At 44.7% G+C, this 24,287-nt stretch overlaps 2 protein-coding genes across 2 annotated transcripts; both read right to left on the reverse strand.

The window, feature by feature from the left end:
• Positions 1 to 526: 526 nt before the first annotated feature.
• On the reverse strand, positions 527 to 12,716 carry F10 (coagulation factor X). The gene is made up of 8 exons (XM_032205121.1): positions 12,569 to 12,716; positions 10,288 to 10,448; positions 8,701 to 8,725; positions 5,986 to 6,099; positions 4,921 to 5,061; positions 3,864 to 4,114; positions 2,370 to 2,487; positions 527 to 1,554 (listed from the first exon to the last, which is right to left on the reverse strand). Exons 1-8 carry the CDS (start codon positions 12,636 to 12,638, stop codon positions 1,007 to 1,009), a joined length of 1,428 nt encoding a protein of 475 aa, XP_032061012.1. The 5' UTR covers positions 12,639 to 12,716; the 3' UTR covers positions 527 to 1,006.
• Positions 12,717 to 15,157: 2,441 nt separating this feature from the next.
• Positions 15,158 to 24,122, reverse strand: F7 (coagulation factor VII). Its single transcript, XM_032206328.1, has 8 exons — positions 24,053 to 24,122; positions 21,826 to 21,986; positions 20,965 to 20,989; positions 20,758 to 20,871; positions 19,308 to 19,448; positions 16,571 to 16,677; positions 15,976 to 16,096; positions 15,158 to 15,811 (listed from the first exon to the last, which is right to left on the reverse strand). The coding sequence occupies exons 1-8, from the start codon at positions 24,120 to 24,122 to the stop codon at positions 15,270 to 15,272; spliced, it is 1,281 nt and encodes a 426-aa protein (XP_032062219.1). The 3' UTR covers positions 15,158 to 15,269.
• Between the last annotated feature and the right edge of the window lie 165 nt (positions 24,123 to 24,287).

Genomic DNA, 24,287 nt, shown 5'->3' on the forward strand with positions numbered 1-24,287 from the left:
TACAAAGTAACAGGAGTGTCACTACTGCTGGGAAACCTTACAGCACAAAGCAGAGTAGTACCTGGACAGACATATGAGAAATCACTGGATGTTTGCTTTTTTCTAAGAAATTAGTATCATGGCATCTAACTTGCCCTTTAATGCTATTTAGGCCAGTGGAAGACTTAAATTCCTCCCATCCATTCTTTACTTTCTCATCAGCCTTGACATAAGGCAGGTGAACTGTGTCGTGCACTTGTTTAGGGGCATGCACTTTTTTCACTCTCAAATGAGACTTTGTCTTCATATGTGTAAGTTGACTGGAGAGAATAAAAAAAAATAAAAAAAAAAAACAAAAAAGAAATAATGTTTTATTTCAGATGCTGATATACATCAGTAATGCACCTTACAGTAGCACCTAGAAAAACTGCACACGCAAGGACCTCTCTGATCCTCAGCCATACACAATCCAGATCATGATACAGGAAACAGTGAATATGCACTTTTTTTTCTTTCTTTCTTTTTTTTTTTTTTTTTTTTTTTTTTTTCTGAAGGAGCAGAAAACAAGTGTTCAAATTAAACTAGGGTGAAATACAATCCATAAAAAGCAAAACCACATTTTATTTAGCTGCTGTGACCTAAGCAGGCAGTTTTGTGAAATGTGGTTATTTAGCAACACATAATGCATACTTATTTGTGTCTCAGCTTTTGCCTGGAAGGAAGCTTCCATGCTCCCTTCATCTTCTAAAAACATCCACAGGTAGAAGCTAAAAAGCTCTAGTAGGAACAAGCTCCCTACTGAGCCAGCTGGCTGCAGTACACGTCACTAGAGGACTAAAGTCCTGGTCTTCCCACTTTCATCATGATTCGTGGGGGTTCGTATTATTTCCAGGAACCTCTGGTGGAATCTCTTGAGCAAACAGACAGCTCATTTAGCAGATGTGGGGAAAAAAAGAAAAAAAAAAAAGAAGTTTCCATTAGAGAAACTGCACCTTGTTCATTAACAGAAGGATTGAGAACCGCGTTGCTACAAATTTTGTCTCATGACTGTTCTTACCCAGCGTAAGAACCTGGACAGTTTGGTATAGACACCGTATTTGCCCTTCTTTGCACACCCTTCTCCCCAGCTAACAATTCCAGTAACAAAGTAAGTATCCTTGTATCTGGTTACATGGGGGCCTCCACTGTCTCCTTGACAAGCATCTTTTTGCTCTGTATCATAACCAGCACAGAACATGTTCTCTGTTATCGCAAAGTTAGTGGATTGCTTGCAAGTGTTCCTATCAACATAGGGGACTTCAAGCACTTTAAGTTTTTTGGAAAGTCTTCCACCCTCAAACTCACGCCCGAAGCCACTAACCATCCCAGACCTTTGGTTCATCAGAACTTCATTAGCAAAGTCTGCTTCCGGGAGGCACGCTGGGATAATGTACTTAGAAAGTACTATAGGTTCCTTCAGCTTTATTAGGGCTATGTCGTTATCGTAAGTCTCGGCGATGTATTTAGAGTGAACAAGTATTCTTTCCACAGTGTGCGTTGTTTCAGACTGTTCTTCCTTTTCTCTATCCACTTCACCTGTAATGAGATTATTAAAAGGGTCATTAATATGGATATAGTATAAGAAATAAAGAAAAGACTTGATAAAAAGAGGACATGAGTATTCCCATTGCTGCCACTTCTCCTAAGCCTTTGTACTTTACAAGTAAACTGTAAGAGTGTAGAAGTGTAAATTTATCAGAAGCACCTGGATGCAGTTTCGGCTTCAAGGTTTTGTCAATGGGGATTTCTGTAAGAGTTTATGTAAATCAGCATAAACTTATTCAGCTAAACTAATGCAAATAGGGGTGGAAGCTCTTACAGATGCTTGAGCCAGATGTTTGTCAGGGAAGAGAATCTGTTCAGGGTCAGGACTAAAACAGTGCAAACACAAAGTTGTGTTGATCTATTATCATGCCTCAGAATTGAAGCAGTGACTTAATGTGAGCAAGTTTCTTCCTCTAGCCAGTGTCATAGCTTTCCTGAGTGTTCCTCTAGAAACAAGTCAGTGTGCTTCACGCTTGCAAGGAAAAATTATGAGCCTCCTGAAGAAGCACTGCTCTGATGAGTGCAGTGCTACCCAACACTTCTAGAATATTTGTTCTTAATCCTTTCCAACTATCTGGCAAAGAAGAAACGGATGCACCATTATCACCTTCTAGATCAGCTGCCCCAGTGATTACAAAACAGGATTCCTGCAATAACAGGAAGGGAGAGAAAGCAGAACAACAACAACAAAAAAACTAATAATAAAGAAAGTGATATGAGTACATCTAACATGGGTTTTAGAGCCCAGAGAATTAATCTGCAGCGCATGCTCAGACATCACTGGAACAAAATAAGTAGCCATTTACCAACAACAACTTTGATCTCTTTGGATTGGTTCATGCAATGAGCTGCAGTAAGGATGAAATTTTCATTCAGAATAGTTCCGCCACAAAACTCTTCCCCGTTCTCATTGATCAGAACAGCCTGTGGGAGAAAACAAGGGGAAGTGCAGAATTAAAAAGAGCAGTTTAACTTCAGTGAGCTATAAGCAGGTAATTGCTTTCTCTGCAGACTGCATATATGCATAATACAGCAGCACGTATGCACCACTCTGCAGATTTCTCCTGGTCCTGTATACAGATGTGCATTTGCTACAGATTGGTATGTACTGTCAGAGAATCTCAGCTATCTTTATGCGACATAGAGGTTTGACTTCTCCACCTCACAGTGCACCTTTTTAGTAAAATCTTCCATGAACCAGATGCTGACTGACTGAGCAAGGAGCATGCAGTTCCCAAATCACCCCATCCTGGGGGAGTTACTACCCCAAAAAATTCCCATCTATGTTCTGTTCCTGTTTGACACTCCAAGTGTGCAGAAGACAGGAATTCATTTTGGCTGGTCTGAAATCAAGAGGAAAACTTAGTTATGAAAGAGTATTTGTGAAGCAAATGAGTGCTGCCTCTGACAAGCTGTTGGGTATACTGCCTAAAGGCACTGCTATCTTAGAGGACAGGGAAGAAGGGTGCAGGACAAAGGCAAACAGCATGTGGTTCTACACCTTCATCTAGCACTGGGATTTTGTCCAAACTTACACCTCTAAGTACTCAGTCCAGACTGAGAACAAGCAAGCATAACTCCATGCTAAACAGAGGCTCTGAGTCTGAATATAACCTCCTCAGCATATGCACAACTTTGCCAGGTCATGGCTTTTGCAGCTAAAAGTTGATTTAGTTAAGCTTGAGTAGTGCTCTCCAAGCCATAGATCGGGAACCTACTAAAAGGGTTTAAGCTTTGTGCCCAGCATTACCCTGGGCACCTCCTCTTACCTGTGTTAGATCTACACAACACTATTCCCATGCAGAATTGGACTATTAGAGCAGTGGCCCCAGTGAATGACCAGATCAACATGGAAAAGTACCAAGCACCTCAAGCACCAAGCACCAAGATGCACCTCACTCAGAGAAACAGAGAAGGGAAGTCATTGTGCCTCAGAAAGGTTGAGCAGAATGGCAAAGAAAAGCAGAAGCAGGACAACTCTGCCAGAACAAGCAGCTTATGGCTGGACAGCACTGGAACACAAGCTGCAAAGGGAACGGTGTTGGGCCAGCATCACTCAAAAGCCCTGTCGGGTTACAGGTTAAAAGCAGCACCACCTAAAGTGGCATAAAACCTTTCATTTTGATATTTTAAGGCTGCAGTTTGCAAAACAATACACCTAAATGTCCAAGTTCACACAACTCAGGCAACTCCAGCTACAAACTGTGTACTACAGAAGGCAAACAGGTTAAATGAACAATTGCAGAGCTTCCCTCAGAAACACGTGCTGGTTACATGCAGAACACAGACCCCAGATTTACCTGCCATGGACATTCGCCAAGATGACACTCGTCACCACCTACTATCCTGGTATCCACATAGGGAGTCTTGATACTCGATCCGTTGCGAGGAGGGAGGGTTGGGCTTTCTGTGGTAGTAACAATCTCCTCCTCCAGACTTGTTCCATTTGGGAAGGGGCCATCCTGCTCACTAGTTACATTGCTACTCTTAGTGGGTAAAATAACAGATCTTTTTTTTCTTTTCACAAAAACTTTTCCACAAGGGTACTTTACTGTAAAGACAATAATACTACAATTAGAGAAGAAAGACCCACATAAGACGAAACTTGACAACACCATCTCACAATAAATAAGTTATGCAGCTGTTTTCAAGACTAACAAAGCTTAGGAAGATGCAAAAAAAGACCAGATGGTCTGGAAAAATGAAAGCCATTTGCTACACCTAAAACTCTTCTGTAGGTTCAGTCTCTGGACAGTGTTTTCAAAGTATTTAAAGTCATCTTCTATTGTTTACATTGCTATATTCGTGTACTAGCTCTTATTAAAACCATCTTAATTAGGAAACTGAGTGTTCTATTTTAGGAATATGGCTCATGACGGCAATTCATCATTACTTGTAAAGGATATAAAAAAACAAAGTCAGGAGCATACCGTTGACTCATCCCTCTTTCCCCATTTTTTGGAACAATTAGAACACTTCAAACAGCGTCAATCTTAACTATTTAATGTCAGCAGTTACTATTTGATTAGGTTAACTGAAATCAGAAGTAGAAACGTTTTTGTGAGCTGCTATTTTATATGGAGCATTAGTGTTCAAATAAGCAAGATACAGCTATAGTTTTCCACTTTATTTCCTCAGGAAATTCTGTGAGAGGCACCCTGCAAAGGGTTCTCAGTCAGCTAGGTTCTGAGAAGTCCATCATGTCACCTCACACATGGAAGACTTCAAAAATACAAACCAGCTGGTTGGCCTCAGTCTTAAATCTATGCCATGTACAACACCGATGGTTCAAAACACATTCTTTAACTAAAACAAGCCTCACCAGTATTGCTATTAGTTTATCATGTGACTTTGTACCTGATGAAACACAGTGTTTGCCATCTTCTGCTAGAACATATCCTTTCGCACAGGAACACATAACATCCTTCTGCACGCTTTTTTTGATGCTGCAGAACTGCTCACAGTCACCGTTGTTTATTTTGCAGTACTTTGGTATAACTATAAAAGAGGTAAGTTTGAAAAAAACAACCGTAAATAAACACTGATTTTGCGGATCTCACGAAATTAAATTGCACTCTTCAAAGAGGATCTGTAGTTCCCCTGTAAAACACTTGAAACCCATTAAAATGGGTAACAGCACGAGTGGCGAAATTTTGCTTATGCCTCACAAAGCAACCACATCCACTGCACGAAACGTACTTGCTAAACCCATGTGCACACAGTGACCACATCACAGTGAGCTCCAAAAAGCGCTAGCTTTTTGAAACCGCTATCACGAAAGTGCAGTTACTGATAAATCCTCACATGATTCATCCCTCCTGCCCTAAAAAGATCAGCTTCATTATTCCCCTCTGTCCTGTTTCTTAACTTCAGTTCCACACCCTCCGCTCTTCTGGGCAACCAATACACGCTCCAGTGACACCATTACATCATTAGGAAAGTAGCTGTAGGGCACAGATGTGAGACTCAGGAAAGATTGCTATGAAAGAAAAGGATTCTTTGCAAGGCTGGAAAAGTCTCTGCATTGTCTACTGAGATCTGCTTTCTTCACTGCTGTGAGCTGAGCAGTGAGGATATACTTCGGAGCTTGGAGTCCAAGGTTTGCTATCAGTTATAATAATATATTAGAACTTAGTTTTATTGCCATATTTTGGGTGTTCAAGCTCATGTAAAGAGGCACTTTGATACTTAAGAGGGTTTTGTTTGGAAGAAGTGTGAATTTGGAGCACTTCCTAATACTATCCAGCTGTAGAGCCTGAAGGCTTTCTGCTTCTGGCACTGGCTTTCAGCTCTCTGTTGACTGCCATCCTATTCCATGTATTTTTCTAAGAGGAAATTAATCTTTGTTAAGGGAGTGTTAACTCCCTATGGTTCTGCAACCCGGTAAACTCACTGCCACAGCTCTTTGAAGGAGAAACCTACCAAATTCACAGTTCTTGCCTTGATAACCATCCAAACAGGAGCAAGTGTAGGAACCAATTCCATCCTTGCAGTGTCCACCATAGTGGCAAGGATTTGAGCTGCACTGGTTGCCATCTATAAAAAAAAAAATTAAAAAAAGTAAATTGTAAGAGAGCAAGCATTTTTAGTGAGCTCTGAAGGGGGTTTAGTTTTCACAAGCAATCTTTCATTGTTCTGTTTAAAACGTATGTCCTGTGAGCAGCCACTTCCCAGGCAAGCAAGAGTAACTGCAGGCATTCCAAGTCAGCATGATTCATATACACATCCTCAGTTTTGCAATCTGCTTTTGGTGGCTACTGTATAGTTACAGCTTTTTTTTTCTAAGAAGATAAATTCATACTTGCTTGTCCAAGTGTACATCATTTACAGTGAAGACTGGAAAAGCAGATGGGACATTTCCATGTTGCAACTACTGTCCAAGGCATTTCCCTGCAATTTCCACATAATAAGGACAACTCAACTCTTATTTCTTTAAAGGTCATCTCGTCCCACATGCATGTGTTTTGCCTGCAGCGCCACTTATTTAAAGTAACAGATACCAGCGTATTAATCAGAAGATAAACGAAACAAAACAAAATGTTTACAAAGCTCTGCTAAATCCATGTGTGCAGGCCAAATTCCTGTTTCATGCTTACAGTACCACAATTGTCCCATTTTATCTATTGAGGTGTGAGCTTAGACCTCAAAGAATTAGCTCTTACCTCATGCTCCCTGTATTTAAGCTGGGATCTCCATATTTAAACATAGTTCTGCCACCTCCCTTCCTTTCCATGACCTGGACACAACTGTCTGACCCCAGCCACAGCCACACATACTTCACAAATATAGTTACAAGTAGAAAAATGAGGCTGCACCACATTTGGGGGAATGTGCCACACAGCAGCCTCTTCTCCCACCCTCACAAAAGCAGCTCACTCTCCTACACCGATGCTCGCTACCTCGATCTCTCCCATACAGCAACAAGTGCATTCCTGCCTCGTATGATGCCAGGCTCTTCTGGAATGTGTGATAAGACAAGCAGGAGATCTGGGGAATTGATGCTTGCTAATTAGTTGCTGGAGATTCACAGCCTTCATATTTCTGAATGTTGCCACCTGTTCTGCTCTTGTTTGGAGCACCTGGAAGAACAGCAGTGCCCACAGCGGACCCAAGATGCAAGACACTGCTCATCCTATAGATCCAGCTTGCAACCTACACGATGCCTCTGATCTGTGACTTCATCTTCTGCGGGTACATCTGCCACAGGGATCATCTGCTGGGCTTGGTGTGCTGCCCATTTTACATTTTACGTCCCTTCTGTACCTGAATGTGGCCACAAACAACAGCACTCCAAGTGAGGTCCACCATGGAGGTGCTGGAAGACTGATGCCCATCCTCAACAGTGGGAAAGCAAGACCACCATTTAGCAAAAGAAAGGCACACACGAGGCCTGCCCTATTCTGTAGCAGCCTTAGCTGAGCAGCAGCCTACTGTTAGAAACCATACGTGCACAGTGTTCCCCCGTACTGTAGTTGCTGGTGTGGGACTGAGTTTTATGTCAATATTGCACAAAAAACATTGCAGAATCCCCCCACTAAAAAAGGAAACAAGACACAATTGTTCTAGCAACTTTGCTGAGGGCAGCTGTGGTTTTCAAAACTTCTGAACACCAATAAAGCAATTCGTGGACTGTGGTTTAAGATGTATGAAATTGGCATTTCCGCTAAGAGCACTGGCACTGATGTCCCACTGCCTGTATTCTCATGAGAGAACGGTCTGAAATTTTCCACTCCTGTTCACTGTAGCACTGACGCAGGCTTTGCTTCAAACTTCGCCCTTTAGGTTGCAGAGTTCATCCCCCTCCTTAGAGGATTGTGAAAGTTTGCATCTTCTTTGTGGCAACTGTCTTCAATTTTCTGCAGACTCAAAAGACGGAGCTGAGCAGTCTTTGGTCTACATTTTTGAAGTATTCCTCCTAACATGTGGGCTGAACACATACTTTCAGAAGAACGCATTACCAAACACTAATACATTAAAAATCTGCACATGTGAAGTGATTATGAACAGCAGAATCCTAATAAGTACAACTCAGACCTTCAGGAAAAAAGAAAAGAAAAGAAAAACCAGAAAAGACTGGCAAACAGTATCTGCTAATCTGCTGTATGTCTTCCTTGAACACCAAAGAGTTCTGTAGAAAACATTTCCCACCAAATGATCTACTTTACAGAAACCAACAACACTGTGGCATGCAAGGTGACATAAAACTGGCAAGAAATTGTGCAATGCAGATTAATAGATTGTGCTGGCTAAAGCATGTAAGTGCCACCCTCTTCTTTGCATCTTGGACTCTCCCATCCCGGGTTGACCTTCTGGAGGGTAACTAACTGGCAGAGCCAGAGGCCCAGCTTCTGCTTCTGGCTATCTACAAAGGGTCAGTATTCTTTTTTTGAGATGACAAAGGTCATCCCAGGAACTGGAGGCAGCTGGACCTTGCCTTCAAATGAAATGACTGGGTTCAAGCAACAGCAAGGCTGTAAATCAATCAGGTTCCTCTTTCAGAGGAAACACAAAAGTGAGGGCATCCCACAGCGAGAAGAGTAAGCAAGGCAGCAGGAAGTGGTTATGTAAGAGGTGCATCCTTTTTCATCTTGCAATAAGGAGGCTTAATTTTCTAAACAAGTGCAGGGTGTTCCTTACCTACATAGACGTTCCAGAATTCCTCCTACAGGCAGGTGCAGGGAGAGGGAAATAAAAGAAGACGAAAAGAGTTAGATGAGAATTACTGAATTCAGTTCTTCAGAAAAGTATCAGAGTTTTCATAGAGAGGATACTTGCAGCTAACAATTTTTGGACAAATATTTAAGTTACAGGCAAATACAATGTCTTGCAGCCTGATATTGCCATTTCATTAATTAAAACCATATGAATGAACCATCTCTAGTGCCCACCTCTAGAGAATCATAGAATCATTTAGGTTGGAAAAGACCCATAAGATCATCTAGTCCAACCATAAACAAGTTGAAAGAGAAACAAGAGAAACAAGTCTCATGCATTTTTCAGAAATACCTGAACCTGCTTAGGGGTTTCCTAATGTGACCCACTCAGCATAAGGCATTTGATTTCTAGCATACCTGTCTCTTGCCTTTGGTTTTGACTGAATTTACTTTCATTCCTGTAGTATCAAATTCTCAGTCTCCTTCCCCTGCAACCCTATGAAGCTGGACCTCAGAAATCCTGAGATTTAATAATATTTCATCCAATTTCTGTTCTTCTTTCTCTCACACTGAGGACTCCAGGTATGCTGTCTGTCCTTTCCAGTGAGGTCTGGTCACCAGGAAGAACAGGCTGTGCTGGTTCTGCTATTGATCAGCCAACCTGTACGCTTTGAAGTGTCCTGGTGTAGCATCCATGACTCCTCACCCAGGTCACCTCAGGGCCACTCCAAGAACATTCTGGCCAGCCAGGAATTCCACAGTGAAATGAGTCTAGCCTTGACTCCCATTTCAGGGCTGTTCTTAACAGCCACACAGCTATGGACAATGTTCCCAATTCCCCTCCACCACCAAGTCACTTCATGTTTTCAAATATTACCTTTCCTACCTGCCCACCACCTTGCCCCATCTCTTTAAGTCTCCCTTTAATTATAGGGAGACTTAAATTGAACTGCTCACACTTCTAGGTAAAGTTAAGCAGCCTCCAGGGAAGGGAAGGTGACACAAGAGCCACACATACAAACCTCATTCCACGTGGGAATTTAACATTAAGGCATATAAGGACTGTCCACAATACACATTCTGTCAATTCAAATGATGGAAAGATGGCCAGAAAATGATAAGCCCTGCAAAGCCTCTTGAGACAAATGTGGGAAAACATTCATGTGAACTTCCAAGTCAATATTTGCCATTCCCACCTTCCCATGGACTCTCCATCTAAGAATATAGTTGTGTCAGTCCGCTATGCCACACAGATAGGGTGAAAATAGTTCTAACATAAAAGAGTATTAAATCATTTAAAGGTCAAACACCTTACAATGGCAATTAGGCAGATCAGAACAGGTAAAAGAATGGAAACTTTAACTTGGCCCGACTTGGCAAGAGAGGAACTAAGACTGTTTTGATATGCGTATGCCTTAGCAATTCCAGCCACAGTCAAAACCACTACTTCACACTTTGTGTTAAGCGATCAACAATAACTTGTAAGTTTTGATGTCCAGCTCACAATACTTTATACTATTTTGCAAACATGAAATATACAGGCCTGTGTTTCATATTAGTTCATCCTTACCGTTTTCTCCTGGTCTTCAAAGGCTTCTCTTGCCTCTTCTTTAGAGCAGCGCTCCTCATTGCACTCCCTTTCAATATTGCCTTGTTTCATTTCCTCCAAAAAGGAGTTAGCACGTTTTGGTCTGTCCAAGAATTTGTCAGCACTTTCTTTCTTGATGAATACTAGACAGCAGAGAAAATTATACAATTGCCGGGTTACGTTTAGTGGTGGTATACATTCATTAGAAATAAATGAGGTAGAAACAAAACCAAAACAGACCCTCTCACCTCTCCACCCATAAGCAATGGTACCTGTCATCTCAGTCCTCACAGAGACTGATACATCTCAGGATCTCTCTCAGAATCAGCAGCTCCCAGACAAACTAGAGGCACACAAAACTCTGTCCTGCTGTTGTTAGTCTTGAAAATAAGAACATGCAGGTTGCTGCTGAGGGCTTCTATTTCTGTTGCTCCTGCTCTAGACTCCAGTCTTGAACAGAATGACTTTCCCAGCCACTCTGCAGGCCAGGGAGACTGCAGTTCTTGATTTGGTTTTAAATCTGACAACCAGGCAACACCACGGGCTGCTCCAGGGGCTGGTGGTCCAGAAGGTAACCACCACACAGACTCATGACGCAGTGATTTCAAACAGCATGGGGTTCGACTGACAGATGGGAAGAGCTGTCTCACAGTCCCACCTTCAGAAAAGAAACTGCCCGTGTGTGAGATCTACTGTCCTGCACTACCCCAAATCCCACTGCCCTGCCCTGGGGTCTTACTTCAGTCTTAACATCACTTCCTAATCGTCTTTTGTAGCATTCTTACCTTACTGCTAAGTTTGCAAGTAGAGCTGCATTTGAAGATTTAATGAAGAACAGAAGCAAACAAATGTCAGCTTAGCATCTAAAGAAAGTACACCTCGAGGTCAGATTGCTGGGTTATTTTATTTTTTAAAAGGTTGGCATCACACACGAGATCTCCTGCCTTGAAGTTTAAGACACAGGTAGCTGTTGATTGAAACTGAAGGATCAGAGGCACGAAAACTCAGCTCATGAGCAGTCCTGTTACTCTGCAGTAACAAGAGCTGGCGTTATGTTCTACACACGTGAAATTTAAATAGGAAAAAATACTTTCCAATCACAGACTGGAGTGTGGAAGACAGTGCTGCAGGTGGGTCTTGAAGGCTCACACTCAGTGGGCAGCATGCATGTACCTTCTGGAGCATTCTTCATGCATCTCAATGCACTAATAAGTAAATTAGCCGATCAGTAATCATACAATTTCATATGCTATAAGCAGCTATGGAGGAAACTTACTCTGCTTCCACTGAAATTGGTAGATCAGCCACAGGGAGCCAAATTCTGCTACTGCCATTTGTATTGAGCACTACCACAGAGCCCATGCGTACTTTGGAGTCCCACTTATTCTGAAAATGCTCCTTGCAAGGAAGGCTTACAGAAAGTGCTTGTAATTTCTAGCTCAGCAACTGTTAGTTCATTCACCCACTGTCTTCTTTGTCCTTAAATCCCTCTCTGCAGTTATGGGAAAGTGACAGGATGCAGCTGGTGGGGTTGTTGCCACTCTATTCCTTTGCCTCCCCATCGTCACTGTAAGAAGATGTTTTTGTAAACTTCAGCTAGCCAATTAGTCTTCTGAGGCTGGCTGCCCTCTTTCCAAAGCTCCCTGTCATCCTTCTTTCTTTGAAAACACAGAGGAGCAATGGGCGTTGGTCACCTCAACTAGGACACCCTAGCAACCTGCGGAGGACCTTATTTTAAAACCCAGGTAGGCTGACTCACTGAAGGAAGAGTTAATGCCTTTTGAAAAGCCACACGGTGTGGCTTTCTGTCCTGAACTTTGATGTTGACCCTCGCAGCACAAACAGAGGCAGGACGTGCTCATCCCCCTGCACCCCAGCCCACGGCCAAGCGCACCCAGCCGAGCCCGCCTGGAGCCCCACGACCTCCAGCACACCCCGCTTAGTGGGCAGCTCTCCTCCCAGCGCTACAGACCCCATTTCACAGGGGGACACGGCAAGGCACAGCACCTCAGGACCCCTTGGGATCCCCACCTCCCTGCTGAAACCCAGCAGCAATTTTGGGGCACCCCAGGTGTCCCCCGTCAGCTGCTCACCGCTGAGATGCAGCTCAGGACAGGGGTGCAGCAGAGCCCTCTGCCGCTTTGGGTATCAAACCTCCAGCCAGGCATCTCCACAGCAGCCCCCGAAAAACTGTCAGGAGGGGACATCCTCCTCATCCTAGACCCCTTGGCTCCCCTTCTGAAAAAAAAAGTTGCTGCCTTACCTCCTCCTTCAGCGCGGAGCTCGTCTGCCAGCGCCGCGCAGAGCAGGAGGAGCAGCAGGCGGCCGGCCATGGTGGCGGGGGGCTCCCCGCAGCTGCCAGCGGAGCGGGACGGGGACAGGGACGGGGACAGGGACAGGGATGGCGACAGGGGACGGAGCTGAAGCCTTCACCTCCCCGGGCGGGGAGAGACTGCGGCGGCGTTGCTTCACCCTGCCCAGAAATAGCGGAAGCGCCTGGAAGGGGGAAAGCCGCCGCGGGATTTCTCAGCTGGGGGAGGAAGGGGGGGGGTTGACCGATGATGAGGCTCTACTTTTTTTAAAAAAAAAAAAAGAAAAAAAAAACAACACCAGAAACCAAAAAGCAAGGAAGCTGGCTTTTTTTAATTAAGCCATTTTCTCAGGGGGAAGTTGGGAAGCGAATCGTCACGTTATTAAGCAAGGGCTGGCCGAGGCTGGCCTTGCCCAGCTTGGTGCTGGCAGGTGTGGGGCTCGCCTTGGGAGCAAAGCCAGGCCTCGGCCTCCCGCTCCAAAACCTATGGTTTTGGACATTCCCCCCCAAAAACCACCCCATACCCTGCACCCCGACACCCCGCACCCCGATACCGTCACCGACTGCCTCCTCACACCCCCAGGGCCTGTCTGCCCCTGGCCTGGTGCTCCATGCCAGCAGCGTTGTTTTGCCATCTTCGCTCAGTGCCCTGTGGTGGGGAAGGGGTCCCCTGATCAAGGAGATGTGCCCCAGATCTGTCCTCTATCTCCCCGTTTTTTGGAGTCTCACTGTGTGGTGCCCAGTGAGGTCTCTGTGCGCCGGGGAGGCCCCGGCTGAGGTGCTGCCAAGAGCCTGCCCATTGCGTCTGCTTCGTCTCCTCTGCTTGTTTAAACAGGCTGTTATGTTAAAGATATGCTTAACACCTGGCTTTATTATGAAAAAGTCACGCTGTGCAGCCATTAATGCTGTTTGGGGTTTTTGTCTGTGTTCTGCCCTTTTTCTGCAAGATGATCCGTTCATAAATATCAATATTTACCCAGAAGAAGTCATCCTGTGGAGCCTGCAAAACCCAAAGCTATTAGAGCTCGAGGGGCCTGGAGAGGTCATTTTGCAATGCTGAGTGCCTTGTCTCAGTGAAAATCAGATTTTATTTGCTGACTGCTGCCCTTAGTCACCTTTCTCCATGGGAATTTTCCCAATTTTCTCTTTGTTCTGCATGCTTCTTCTGCTGGTGTATATGATTTCCTTTTTTATTTTCTCTCCCCCAAGTGGGTCTGGTCTTGTTATTTCTTTAGGAATAATTAGAACCTCTGGGTTGTGTTTTCATAGTCTAAGACCTCTTGTTTCCCGAGTCTCTGGAGTTTGCTGCCTTTCCCAATTCAGTTCTTAAATAAGTAGCCCACCATTCTGTGTCCGTAATGCAGATTATAGGATGTTCAGTATTGCATGGGGTATGTACCATATAATGTCAGTGTTTTCCCCCAGTCACAGACCACAGTCAACAGTAAGTGTCCTCTTTAACTGATAAGCCTGTGTGATTGAGATGATATTCAGCATGATTTGAATGAATCCAAAGCATAAGATTTACATAATGTACTTAAATTATTAATCCCATGTTCAGTTTCATCTGTGATTTCCCTTACCTTTTTTTTTTTTCTTTTTTTTGGTCTCATGCTTACATTAAGGAAACACATTTTGTAAAGATGTAGTCTGTGGCATGCTCAGAGCTCCTCAGGTTCTCCCTTGTACACATTAAGGCTTCAGAGAACTGTCTTTGGACTGTCTTTGTTTTGCAGATGATCATATTGTTCTCCTGTTCTGGCTTTAGGCCAAAGGACAGAGGACACCATTTCACTGTTAGACTATACTGGCCAACAAATTAAACAAACATTCCCTTTCACTTGTTTTCGTTCTGTATTGATAATCATAATAACAAGGCAAAGATAAGATTAAATCAGTGGCGTTCTTCACCATTTATAAATTTAGGATTGAATATTCCACTTAATAGCCTTATTGCAATAATATTTGGTGCCAGAAGACTAAAATCAAATTTTCATAGCGGACCTGTAAATGTGGAATTAACCTTTTTCCAGCTTTCTTGTTCTGAAGAACAGTCCTCCCTTTTCAAATCTACCTATTGCCACTACAAGAGAAAGCTACCTTACTTAGCATGATCTAAAAGAAACTCTTCTTTCTTCTGCCATTGCATCAATATATTTCAGGACCCATCAGCACAGGAAGTCGTGAAAGCCAGAAGTGTAAATGTGTTCAGAAAAGATTGCACTTGTTTATGGAAGACTGGGTTCATTCATGGCTGTTCAAACTAATGCAACTTCTTGCTCAGGAAGCCTGTACCTCACTGATAACCAGAGGGTGGGAGGGTAGCCCAAGGAAGGATCATGGTGTGCTTGACACATTACTGACAGTCTTTCTTTCAACATCTAGCTCTATTACCAAAAAATGGACGAAGAATGAAAGGGACTCTGCAGCGGGTCTGGTACGGCCTTTCTGTGCCTGCTTGACATGTAGATATTCGAGTTTACAACAATATAGAAATTATTTGATGTATTCAGGCAGGCATTAGACTCATTCCAAATCATCAATAATACCTCGTGTACCACATATCTAAGTTAATGAAGGAATGCTTCAATAGGAAAGTGTCACAGAGGGATTAAGGGTCAATAACACAATCTGGAAATGCCCTGATTCAGCATTATGAGTCCATGGACTTCTTCAACCAGTCAATGTATTTGGATACCCTCGTATAAACCCCATAGGTGCCTTTAACAGCACAGCCCCTTCCCCAGCTGACAATCCCAGTCAGAAACCAAGTGTTCTTGTACTTCGTAGCATGAGGTCCACCACTGTCTCCCTTGCAGGAGTCTTTAGTGCCAGTCAGGTCTCCTGCACAGAACATGTTCTCTGTAATATTTAAATCGGTCTGCTTCTCACATTCTTGTGTCTTTACACGTGGCAAATCAACTCTCATCAGAAAAGAAGAAGTAACACCTCCATCTAGCAGACGTCCCCACCCGCTCACTGTGGAGAACTTGATGGAGGACAGCTCATACACTGCAAACCGTTTTTCAGGCAAACATATTGGCACCACGTAATCAGTGAGGTTCACAGGTGTTTCCAGTTTCAGGAGGGCAATGTCGTTATTGACTTGTCCGTACCTGTATCCTTCGTGCATGATTATATTGGTAACTCCACTTTCTTGCTCAGTTTTATCATCATCAATTACTGAGTGTTCACCTGGAAAAGTTATTGATTGCATGTCAGACAGCAATTCGATTCTGTAGAAGTTTATGGAGATAGAAAGTCTCTGGACAAACACTATTTAGTTTGCACTCTGGCTTGTTAGAATGAGAAGTGAACACAAACACAGTCTGATGACATGGGAAAGGGAAGATACATACCCAGCCTCACTCGGAGCTCTTTAACATGGGTGTGCTCCAAACAATGAGCTGCAGTCACCACCCACTCTGGGGAAAGCAGGGTACCGCCACACTTTTCTTTCTGATTCTGTATTATAAGAGCCTGCCAATATAAAACAAATTTATGTCTGTCTTAACTGTTTTTGACCTAAATCTTGGTAAAGTCAGATTTTATATTGCTTCCTTCTGGCATTTTATGCAGCTGTTTGAGAATACTATGCTGGTTGTGTGGAGAATTTAGGAAGAGGTGGAGTTTCCACCAACATTTTCTCCATCTTATAGTACAGACCTGGCCAAGAGTGGCCAAGAGTGTATCCCCAGGTAAAATTCTTGGCAGTAAATATAAGGACTGGGGGTCAGGATACAGAGGAGGTTGTGTTACCACTCTACTACAGAAAAAGACACTCCAGAACAAAGCTAAGATGTGTGATTGAAGCACAGGTGGATCCACTGGCTATGGATGAAGAGGGAATTTGATTGTACTTCTTAGGGATTTGAACATAACAAAATTTAAATAATGAATATGAGATAATGGTTTCACAAGGAAAAAATTAATAAAAGACTTCTGAAGACTCACTTGCCATGGACATTCACCTGGAGGACAGATGAAGCCACCTACTATTCTCCCATCTGCAGTTGCATTCTTTTTTGCCAGCACTGGTATTTTTCCACATGGATATTTCACTGGAAAAAAAAAAAAAAAAAAAAAAAAAAAAGAGCAACAAGTGTGATTTCATTGCACTGAATTCACAGCAAGCTGACTTATTCCTATAAACATCTTCAATGGAGTTTTGTGAGATGAAAACCAAATTTCTAGTCTGGTTGCATGGGCTCTTGTAAGTAAGTCAAAGCAGGTAGGTAGACTTTTTTTTTTTTGAAAAAGACAGATATGATTTCACAAATAAAGAGCAGATACACAGGCAACACTGACATATATTTGTGTACCACAGGAGCTTGCAAATAACACAACTGCTTAAGATATATGTCAGCACTGGGAGGTAGACTGCAGACTTCAGAGCGGAAGCAACTCTGTCAAGCCATGTAGCCTGTGTATTTTCAGCAGCCCTGCTGATTTTAATTCGATTGTACTAAATGTGTACAGCAACTGTGGCATGGTGAGACCACAGGCTTAGTCCTTCCAGGCTGCACACCTCAGTCTAAGGTCCTTTTATAGCCCAAGCATGCACATGAAGACTGGCAATAAGAGAAGCAAGTCTTGAGGTCCAAGCCTGCTACTGAGCCGCAGTGCAGTGCTTGGTGTTTTCAGTACATCCTTCACACAACTGAGTTTTCCTGCTACGAAGCAGAGGGTCTGTCACTGGATTTTTTTGGGGGGATGCCAGCTGGCTGTGCTGTAACTGAGTGTGCCATTCCTTACGTCCAGCAGCCATTCTGCAGTAACACTGGGATGAGAAGTGCTCTCTCTTTATCACTTTGTGCCCTGCAGTCTGTGCCAAGTTGAATCCAACATCCCCACGGTTCTGTAAAAGCCTGAACGTGCCAATTAATTCAGCTAACGCAAAGAAAGCATCGGGCTTTTACAAATACAGGCAGGGTGTGGAGTAGCAGGACTCGCTCTTTTGGTGGCAGCTGGTGAAATACCAGGACAGACGTGGCACAATGCCCTCTAATGCTGTGTGCAGGGCAACACAAGCCTGGGTGTTGGAAGGTGCAAGCACACGGTGAGAGATGACAGAAGGGTGGTGGAGGGACTGGCAGTGTGGCAGCTGCACAGTTTCGTATCCTCACACTGCGTGGTCAGCGATATCGGTATTTTGGCCCTCTGGAAGCAAGCAACAACAAATAATACATCATCCCCTCTGTGCTCAGGAGAAGACGGGCTTTAAAGCCTGTGGGGAATATTGAATTCTTTGTTCTCAGCTTTTCCAAAAAGCAGCTTCCCCATCACATGATACTGCAGAATCTGCTAATAAGGGATAAGCACATCACCAGTTTGTGTTGTTTTTTTTTTAAATGACATTGCTGTTGTCGAGAGCTAGGCTGTCATTATCAGTTCTCCGCATGAGTGCTCCATTGCAGTGTGTGCATGGGGGCATTGCCCCTCAGAACTATGTTTTTAGATGTAAGCATGTGCTCCTGCAGCTCTGTCCATTGTGTGTGTGTCCCCAGGGGTCTCCTTTTCCCCTCTGAGAAAGTAATTGAAGCAGGCATCTGCAACAGAGTAAAGTGCCAGCTTCTGTATTCGAAACATAATGAACTTGTAGTCCCTGCTGAAATTTACCTTGTCAGATGAGTGAGAGAAATATCTCTCCATATTGTCTAGAGGAATACCAAAAGTGTCTTGGTCCTACTAAATAGAAGGTGAGAAAAAAAAAGAATAACAGATTTTCTCTGATTTTAATAAGCATCTTCCTCTCTTGATTCCTGTGCTGAAATAATTACGGTAGCAAAGTCTGTAGTCACAAATTCACATGGATTGGAGATCAACAGTGAAACAACACTGCCCCAAAATAATTTACCACAGTGAATATAAGCTAGAAGAAAAAAATTCACCTGTCAGGCCAAAAGCCTCTCTACTTATGCGGAAACCCCTCAGCCTGACCCCCAAATCCCCCAAATCCCTGAGTACCCACTGCTCTGCTTTATTTGGACCACCTGGCCGTGGGATGTGCCTCAGTTCTTCTCTACTGTATCAGTGGTGAGCGCACTCCCCACAGAGGAGGCAGGGGCTCAGCTCCCTCCTCCATCCCAGGACATTCAAGCTCACACTCCCCACATCCCAGAGGAGTGGGGCCAGGAAAGAGGTGTCTGAAGGACATCACTAGCGGGTGAGGACCTCCCTTGAGAAGACATCCTGGCATGCAGACTCCATGCTTTGAACCTTTGCCAGCTGAAGCAAATCCAGCTTCCTTATTTTCTGAGTGCTCTAACTGCAAGCTTAATGCCCAACAAATGGGTGGCACTACTTCTTCCTCCCCACACTTGAAGGTTTCAAGGAAGGAAGGGGGTTCCTGCCCAGTTTTTCAAAGAACTTGTGGGTCCCTTACAAAGAGAAGTTCCCAGCTCAGGGTCCTGGGGGCACTGCACAACCTGCAGCAACTCAGCTGCTTCAGCCCCCAAATCGAGCTCAACACTTCCCACCAGCCCTTTTAGGGGTGGCTCAGTGTGCACACTTTCCAGACTGCATTTTTGGGGTGCTTCAACAGAAGCCCAAACCTACCGCTCTAGACTCTGCCCTTGAAGAAGAAGCAGGGAACTGGCATCCAAGAGTTTTGCACCTCCTAACGTGTAGGTGCTGAAAAGTTTTCCTGCAGGGGTGGCTTAGAGTTAGCATCGGGCTCGTGGTGTCTTACCTTGGGGAATGCAGGACACACCATCGCTCGCTAAAGTGTAATCGTCCGCGCAGAAGCACACTCGCTTTGCAGCCTGCTCATCAGCACAGTACTGCTCACAGCCACCGTTGTCGTACATGCACTTCAGCTTCTCAGCCACGGCTAAAGTTGGGGAAAGAGTATTAAGGTTTCTGAATGTGGATTTTGGTACTTAACAAGAGTGAATTACGACTTGACATGTTGACAAGAAAGCACGGCAGCCAAGCAGATTTCAGTGATTTATGTACAGTGATTTTGTCAAAAGCTACTACTGCTTGGCAAAAGCTCCGTAGGACTGGATTCCAGGAAAAGTCCATGCTTAAAAAGCATACACCTAAAATTAAATCAATCCACATTCATGCAGTATCTGAGCTTCAGCAGGAGCACACTACATTTCCAAAAGGATGAAAGGATTGTAATTGTATGGTAACCATCATAACGCATGGCTGAAAAACTGGAAGTATTTTGTATTTTCCCATTTGGCACATTTGGATGCTCTGGGATGACCACTGAATAAATCATGTCATAAGAAAACTTATCTTTTTCAAAACAAAATGAAAAAAAAAAAAACCAACAAAACTCTTTCCAGCCAGATTCTTTCACTTCAGCCACTTGGTCAGCTTTACATATGTTGGTGTTTGTAGAAATCACTCCTCTATTGCCATGAGCTCTCTCTGGCCCAGAGGCACAGGAGGAAATCATACAGGGACCACCCCATTCTCAGCCTTGCACTGTCATTGTAGAAGGAGAGAGGGCTCACAGATGCTGACTAGGGAGCTGCTGCAGTGCAGCAACCATGAAAAACAAAGCCTAGCAAGTGAGGAGGTGGTAGAGAAGGTGGTTGTGATCAGCTTAGCAGTACAGGGAAAAGATGAGGGCATAGTTTTTGTGGCTTGTTTCAAGCGATGGGCAGGTAGTGAGCTGCAGTGGGAGCTGTGAGGCTGCCTGGCGAGACTGATGGGTGCCTAGTCCTCGTCTGGGCTCACCACGCTCTGAGTGTAAGCATGACAGTCAATTTGTTCTGCCCACTGAAATCAGTGGAAAAACTTATCCTGACTTCATTAATGCAGGCTCTGTCCCCTCAGGCTTTGTACGATGCACATGTAGTTCTTATTCATTCACTGAACTGTGCTCCTAAGTCAAAGCAACTTCAGCACATGGGTAGGAAAATAAAAATCCTCCTTTTATCTCAGCTGGTTCACAAAAGACAATTTTTGTTACAAAATCCTCAAAGGGTAATAATTGTGTTTCTGCTCTGCAGTGCCTGGCTGCCGGCTGGTTAGATCCATCATCCGACACCCCGGGCGGTGTGAACAGTGGCTGTCGCTGCTAGAAAGATGTCAAGCAATAATGATTGCTCCCACTCATCTCACTGCCTTGCGTTTGAATCAAGGATGATGTTTTTGTTTTGTTAAGCTATGTCAGTGCTGACCTTTTTCACAGCTTTTGCCCTCGTACTCCACGGGACAGCGGCAAACGTAATCCTGGAACTGGTCATCGCAGCTCCCACCGTTCTGACAGGGACTGGAGTCACACTGGTTGGGGTCTGCAAAAACACGCAGTGTCAGTCCGGATCACACCAAGAGCGGCGGCAGCGGGAGCAGCTTTGTGGCTGCTGGAAAAGACGGAGTGCTCCTACCGGAATAGATGTGCCAGAACTCTTTCTGGAAGACAAAGATGCGAGATTTGATTAAAGATGAATTCGCTCAGAAGAAGTCACAGAATCACAGAATCACAGAATTTTCTAGGTTGGAAGAGACCTCAAGGTCATCGAGTCCAACCTCCAACCTAACGCTAACAGCCCTCCACTAAACCATATCCCTAAGCTCTACATCTAAACGTCTTTTGAAGACTTCCAAGGATGGTGACTCCACCACTTCCCTGGGCAGCCTGTTCCAATGCCTCACAACCCTTTCAGTGAAGAAGTTCTTCCTAACATCTAGCCTAAAACTCCCCTGGCTCAACTTAAACCCATTCCCCCTCGTCCTGTCACCAGGCACCTACAGCCCTTGTAGCACAGGACAGCTTGCGGATAGCCACAGTGATGCCCATTTGCCTTTATGAAAGTATATATCCCTAAAATATACTACATTATTTTCCACATTCTACATTGTTTTCATGTGCTGAGTGTGTAGTACACACAGAGAGGGCATCCATCAGTGACCTCGGTATCCAGGAGGTGGGATGGACTGAACCAAACTCTGAATAATGCAATAATTGACAGTATTGTCAGGCCTGGAATTACTGAGGGACCGGGGAGGGAGCTTAGAGAGAGGCCACTACCCCACCATCCCCCAAATTAGCACTGCCCGGTGTGGTCCATGCAGGATGCCCTCCAGCAGCTCACCCTGCTTGTCCCCCTGGAAATATAAGACAAAGAGCCAAAGAGCAGGACACGAAGTGCTTGGGTCTCTTGCTGTAATGGTTTAAAGTGTCAAAGCAATAGGGTGTGTGGGGGTCCCCCTGACAGGGAGTGCCTGCCCAGCCCTGCGTTACTTACTGTCCTCTCATCATCACGGTAGATCTCTCTCGCTTCCTCGAAGGAGCACTTCTCTTCCATGCATTCTCGCTCTAGAGACCCCAGCTTTATCTCTTCGAAGAAGCTATTGGCCCTTCGGTGCCTTTGTAAAACGCCATTTGCCTCTTTCCGCTTCAGAAAGACTGAAAAACAGTGGCATGTTGTGTTTGTCGTACATTCGTGCTCTCCAGAAGGAAAGGGCAGGGAGGAAAGGTTTTCTGCTTTCCAAGCTGTTTATGAGAAGCTGGGCAAATGCGCACAGCTTTCTGGGCCTCCCTCCTCTGGCGTGCCTCCCACGTAAAGTGGATGGATTTTACAGAGCCCAGACCTTAAGAGAACAGGGCATGTAATACCAATGTGGTGCCAGGGACTCCTAAAGCATCAGTGCACTTTGTACTGTAGGTCTCAAAATATGCGGGGCAATTTCTTCCCACTCTATCAGCTGAAAAGCATTTATCAAGCTTTATGTAGCACTGATGGACATGGCAACACCCAATGCTCCTGTACTCACTACACTAAGTCACTCAGTGATGGGTCATCCAGTCAACCCTAACTCCCCAGTGCTCCACTCCTCACTGTTTTTATCTCAAAACCTTTCACTTTTTCACAGCACCACAGAGCTGTTGAGGCTGTCAGGGCCCTCTGGAGGCCACCAGGCCCCAGCCCTGCCCCAGCAGGGCCACCCAGCACAGGCTGCCCAGGCCCATCTCCAGGCGGCTTTGGAAGGCCTCCAAGGAGGAGACCCCACAGCCTCTCTGGGCAGCCTGTGCCAGGGCTCCTCACCCACACCTGATGGCATTGTCCACATGCTGACCTGCTCCTCAGCTTCAGGATACAAGCGCACCACACAGCTATGCCCACCCAGCATAATTCAGGATAACGAAGAAGAATTCTGCAAAGTACTTTTGCTCCACATAATACACAGCACCAGTCTTGAAATAATTCATTGTGTGTTTTTATTTTTTTATTTTCCTCCATGTCAGTAGGGAATTCTGGAGCTTAGTATCAACAACTTACATAAACACTTGCAACTTGAACCCATCTACTGTGGGTAGAGTCAGGGGTTCAAAATGGTGCATATGCCCTGCCTGTGCCCCAGGACATTCTCCACCACCACCACAGGACCCACAAAAGAGGGAGATTTGCCTCCTGCCTGCTGGGAGGGCTTGGGGCAGCCTCAGAAGCACCTGACTGATGAACCTGGGGAGCCAAGCATGCACTCGTGGGCACCCTCACAGACATACACACAAACATGAATCCTGAGAGGGCCTAGTTTGGTCTGGTGAGTTCTTTTTCTCTCAGCATTGATGTCTAATCAGGACATTTGCTGAATTACGTGTGAAACACTGGTTATTTTCCCCATATTTCAAAGTTGTTTAAAGGATTAAAGTATTGTGTGGCATGCATCTAATATATCACGGGGTGTTTGATAAATATTTGCCCATTGCAGGAATGCCAGCTGGGTTGTTCTGCTGTGATTTTTTAAGTCAGGCTGTATGCATTTAATATGGCTTTCTTTAAAGGTTTATAATTATGCTGCAGATACATTACATATGTATCAATGCACATGGATACTGACACCCTCCCACTTTCATTTCTGCATTCACCACTTATTTACGTTGGAACATTTTGCACTTCTCTAAAAATTTCTTCCAGCTTTGTTCATCACAGTTTGAGAGGGCCAGTCAATGGCTACCTGAGAATCACAAAGCACCGGTTCTGCTCTATTAATTTGGCTGCTGATTTTCAGACACATCCTGAAACTACCGAAGAACTGCCACCTCACTTTCATCTACCGCGTCGGAAACATCGCGGGCTTCCCGTCTTTCATTTCTTGTCAGCTGAATGACAGGCCAGCGATTCTCTGCTTTGCAAAATACCATGGCTCAGCATGAAATAACAATAAATCCAGGTTCCTGTTTTCACCTCATGGGCAGACAGCTGATGGCTGACCTGCTGCCTGTGCAGTGAGGTGATAGATGCACACAGGAGCGTGGAAGGGATTTTCCTCAGCTGGCAAAACAAGCACACGGATGCCATCACTGAAAGCAAACAAGAGCCTTCAAACAGCTCACAGGCACAGCCAGAGGCAGGACAAACATTTCTGTGTGCGACAGCACTCAAAACTCGCGGTAAGGAGTATGCCAGTGTACCAGCAGAGAGGTCTGCTGCCAGTAAACGGAATTGCAGCCATTCCCTTGCGACGTACCTGCATCCAGAGGAAGAGGAATCAGCAGCAGAAAGCAGAGAAGCAAAGCCACGCACTGCCTGAAAACCATGATGAACCCTACAAGTCGGCGTCCCGGCGGCGTATTGACATTTCAGCAAGGACTGTTTGGCCAAAGAGCTCAGCTTCAAACGCTGGGAGCAGAGGAGGGGCCGGCGAGTCATGGAAACCGGGAACGATCCGCGCAGGGAGCTGAGCACAAGGGCGCCTGCAGGTC

The sequence above is a fragment of the Aythya fuligula genome, chromosome 1, assembly GCF_009819795.1.
Source record: "Aythya fuligula isolate bAytFul2 chromosome 1, bAytFul2.pri, whole genome shotgun sequence".
Lineage (NCBI taxonomy): Eukaryota > Metazoa > Chordata > Aves > Anseriformes > Anatidae > Aythya > Aythya fuligula.

Coding starts and splice junctions, on each gene's coding strand:
- F10 (XM_032205121.1), bottom strand. CDS start 12,638: ATGGCCGGCCGCCTGCTGCTCCTCCTGCTCTGCGCGGCGCTGGCAGAC. Junction 8,726..10,287: donor TTGAAGACCAGGAGAAAACG/GTAAGGATGAAC, acceptor ACCTGCCTGTAG/GAGGAATTCTGGAACGTCTA. Junction 5,062..5,985: donor AGGCAAGAACTGTGAATTTG/GTAGGTTTCTCC, acceptor CCTCTTTTATAG/TTATACCAAAGTACTGCAAA.
- F7 (XM_032206328.1), bottom strand. CDS start 24,122: ATGGTTTTCAGGCAGTGCGTGGCTTTGCTTCTCTGCTTTCTGCTGCTG. Junction 21,987..24,052: donor TCCTCTTCCTCTGGATGCAG/GTACGTCGCAAG, acceptor ACTGTTTTTCAG/TCTTTCTGAAGCGGAAAGAG. Junction 20,990..21,825: donor ACCGTGATGATGAGAGGACA/GTAAGTAACGCA, acceptor TTTGTCTTCCAG/AAAGAGTTCTGGCACATCTA.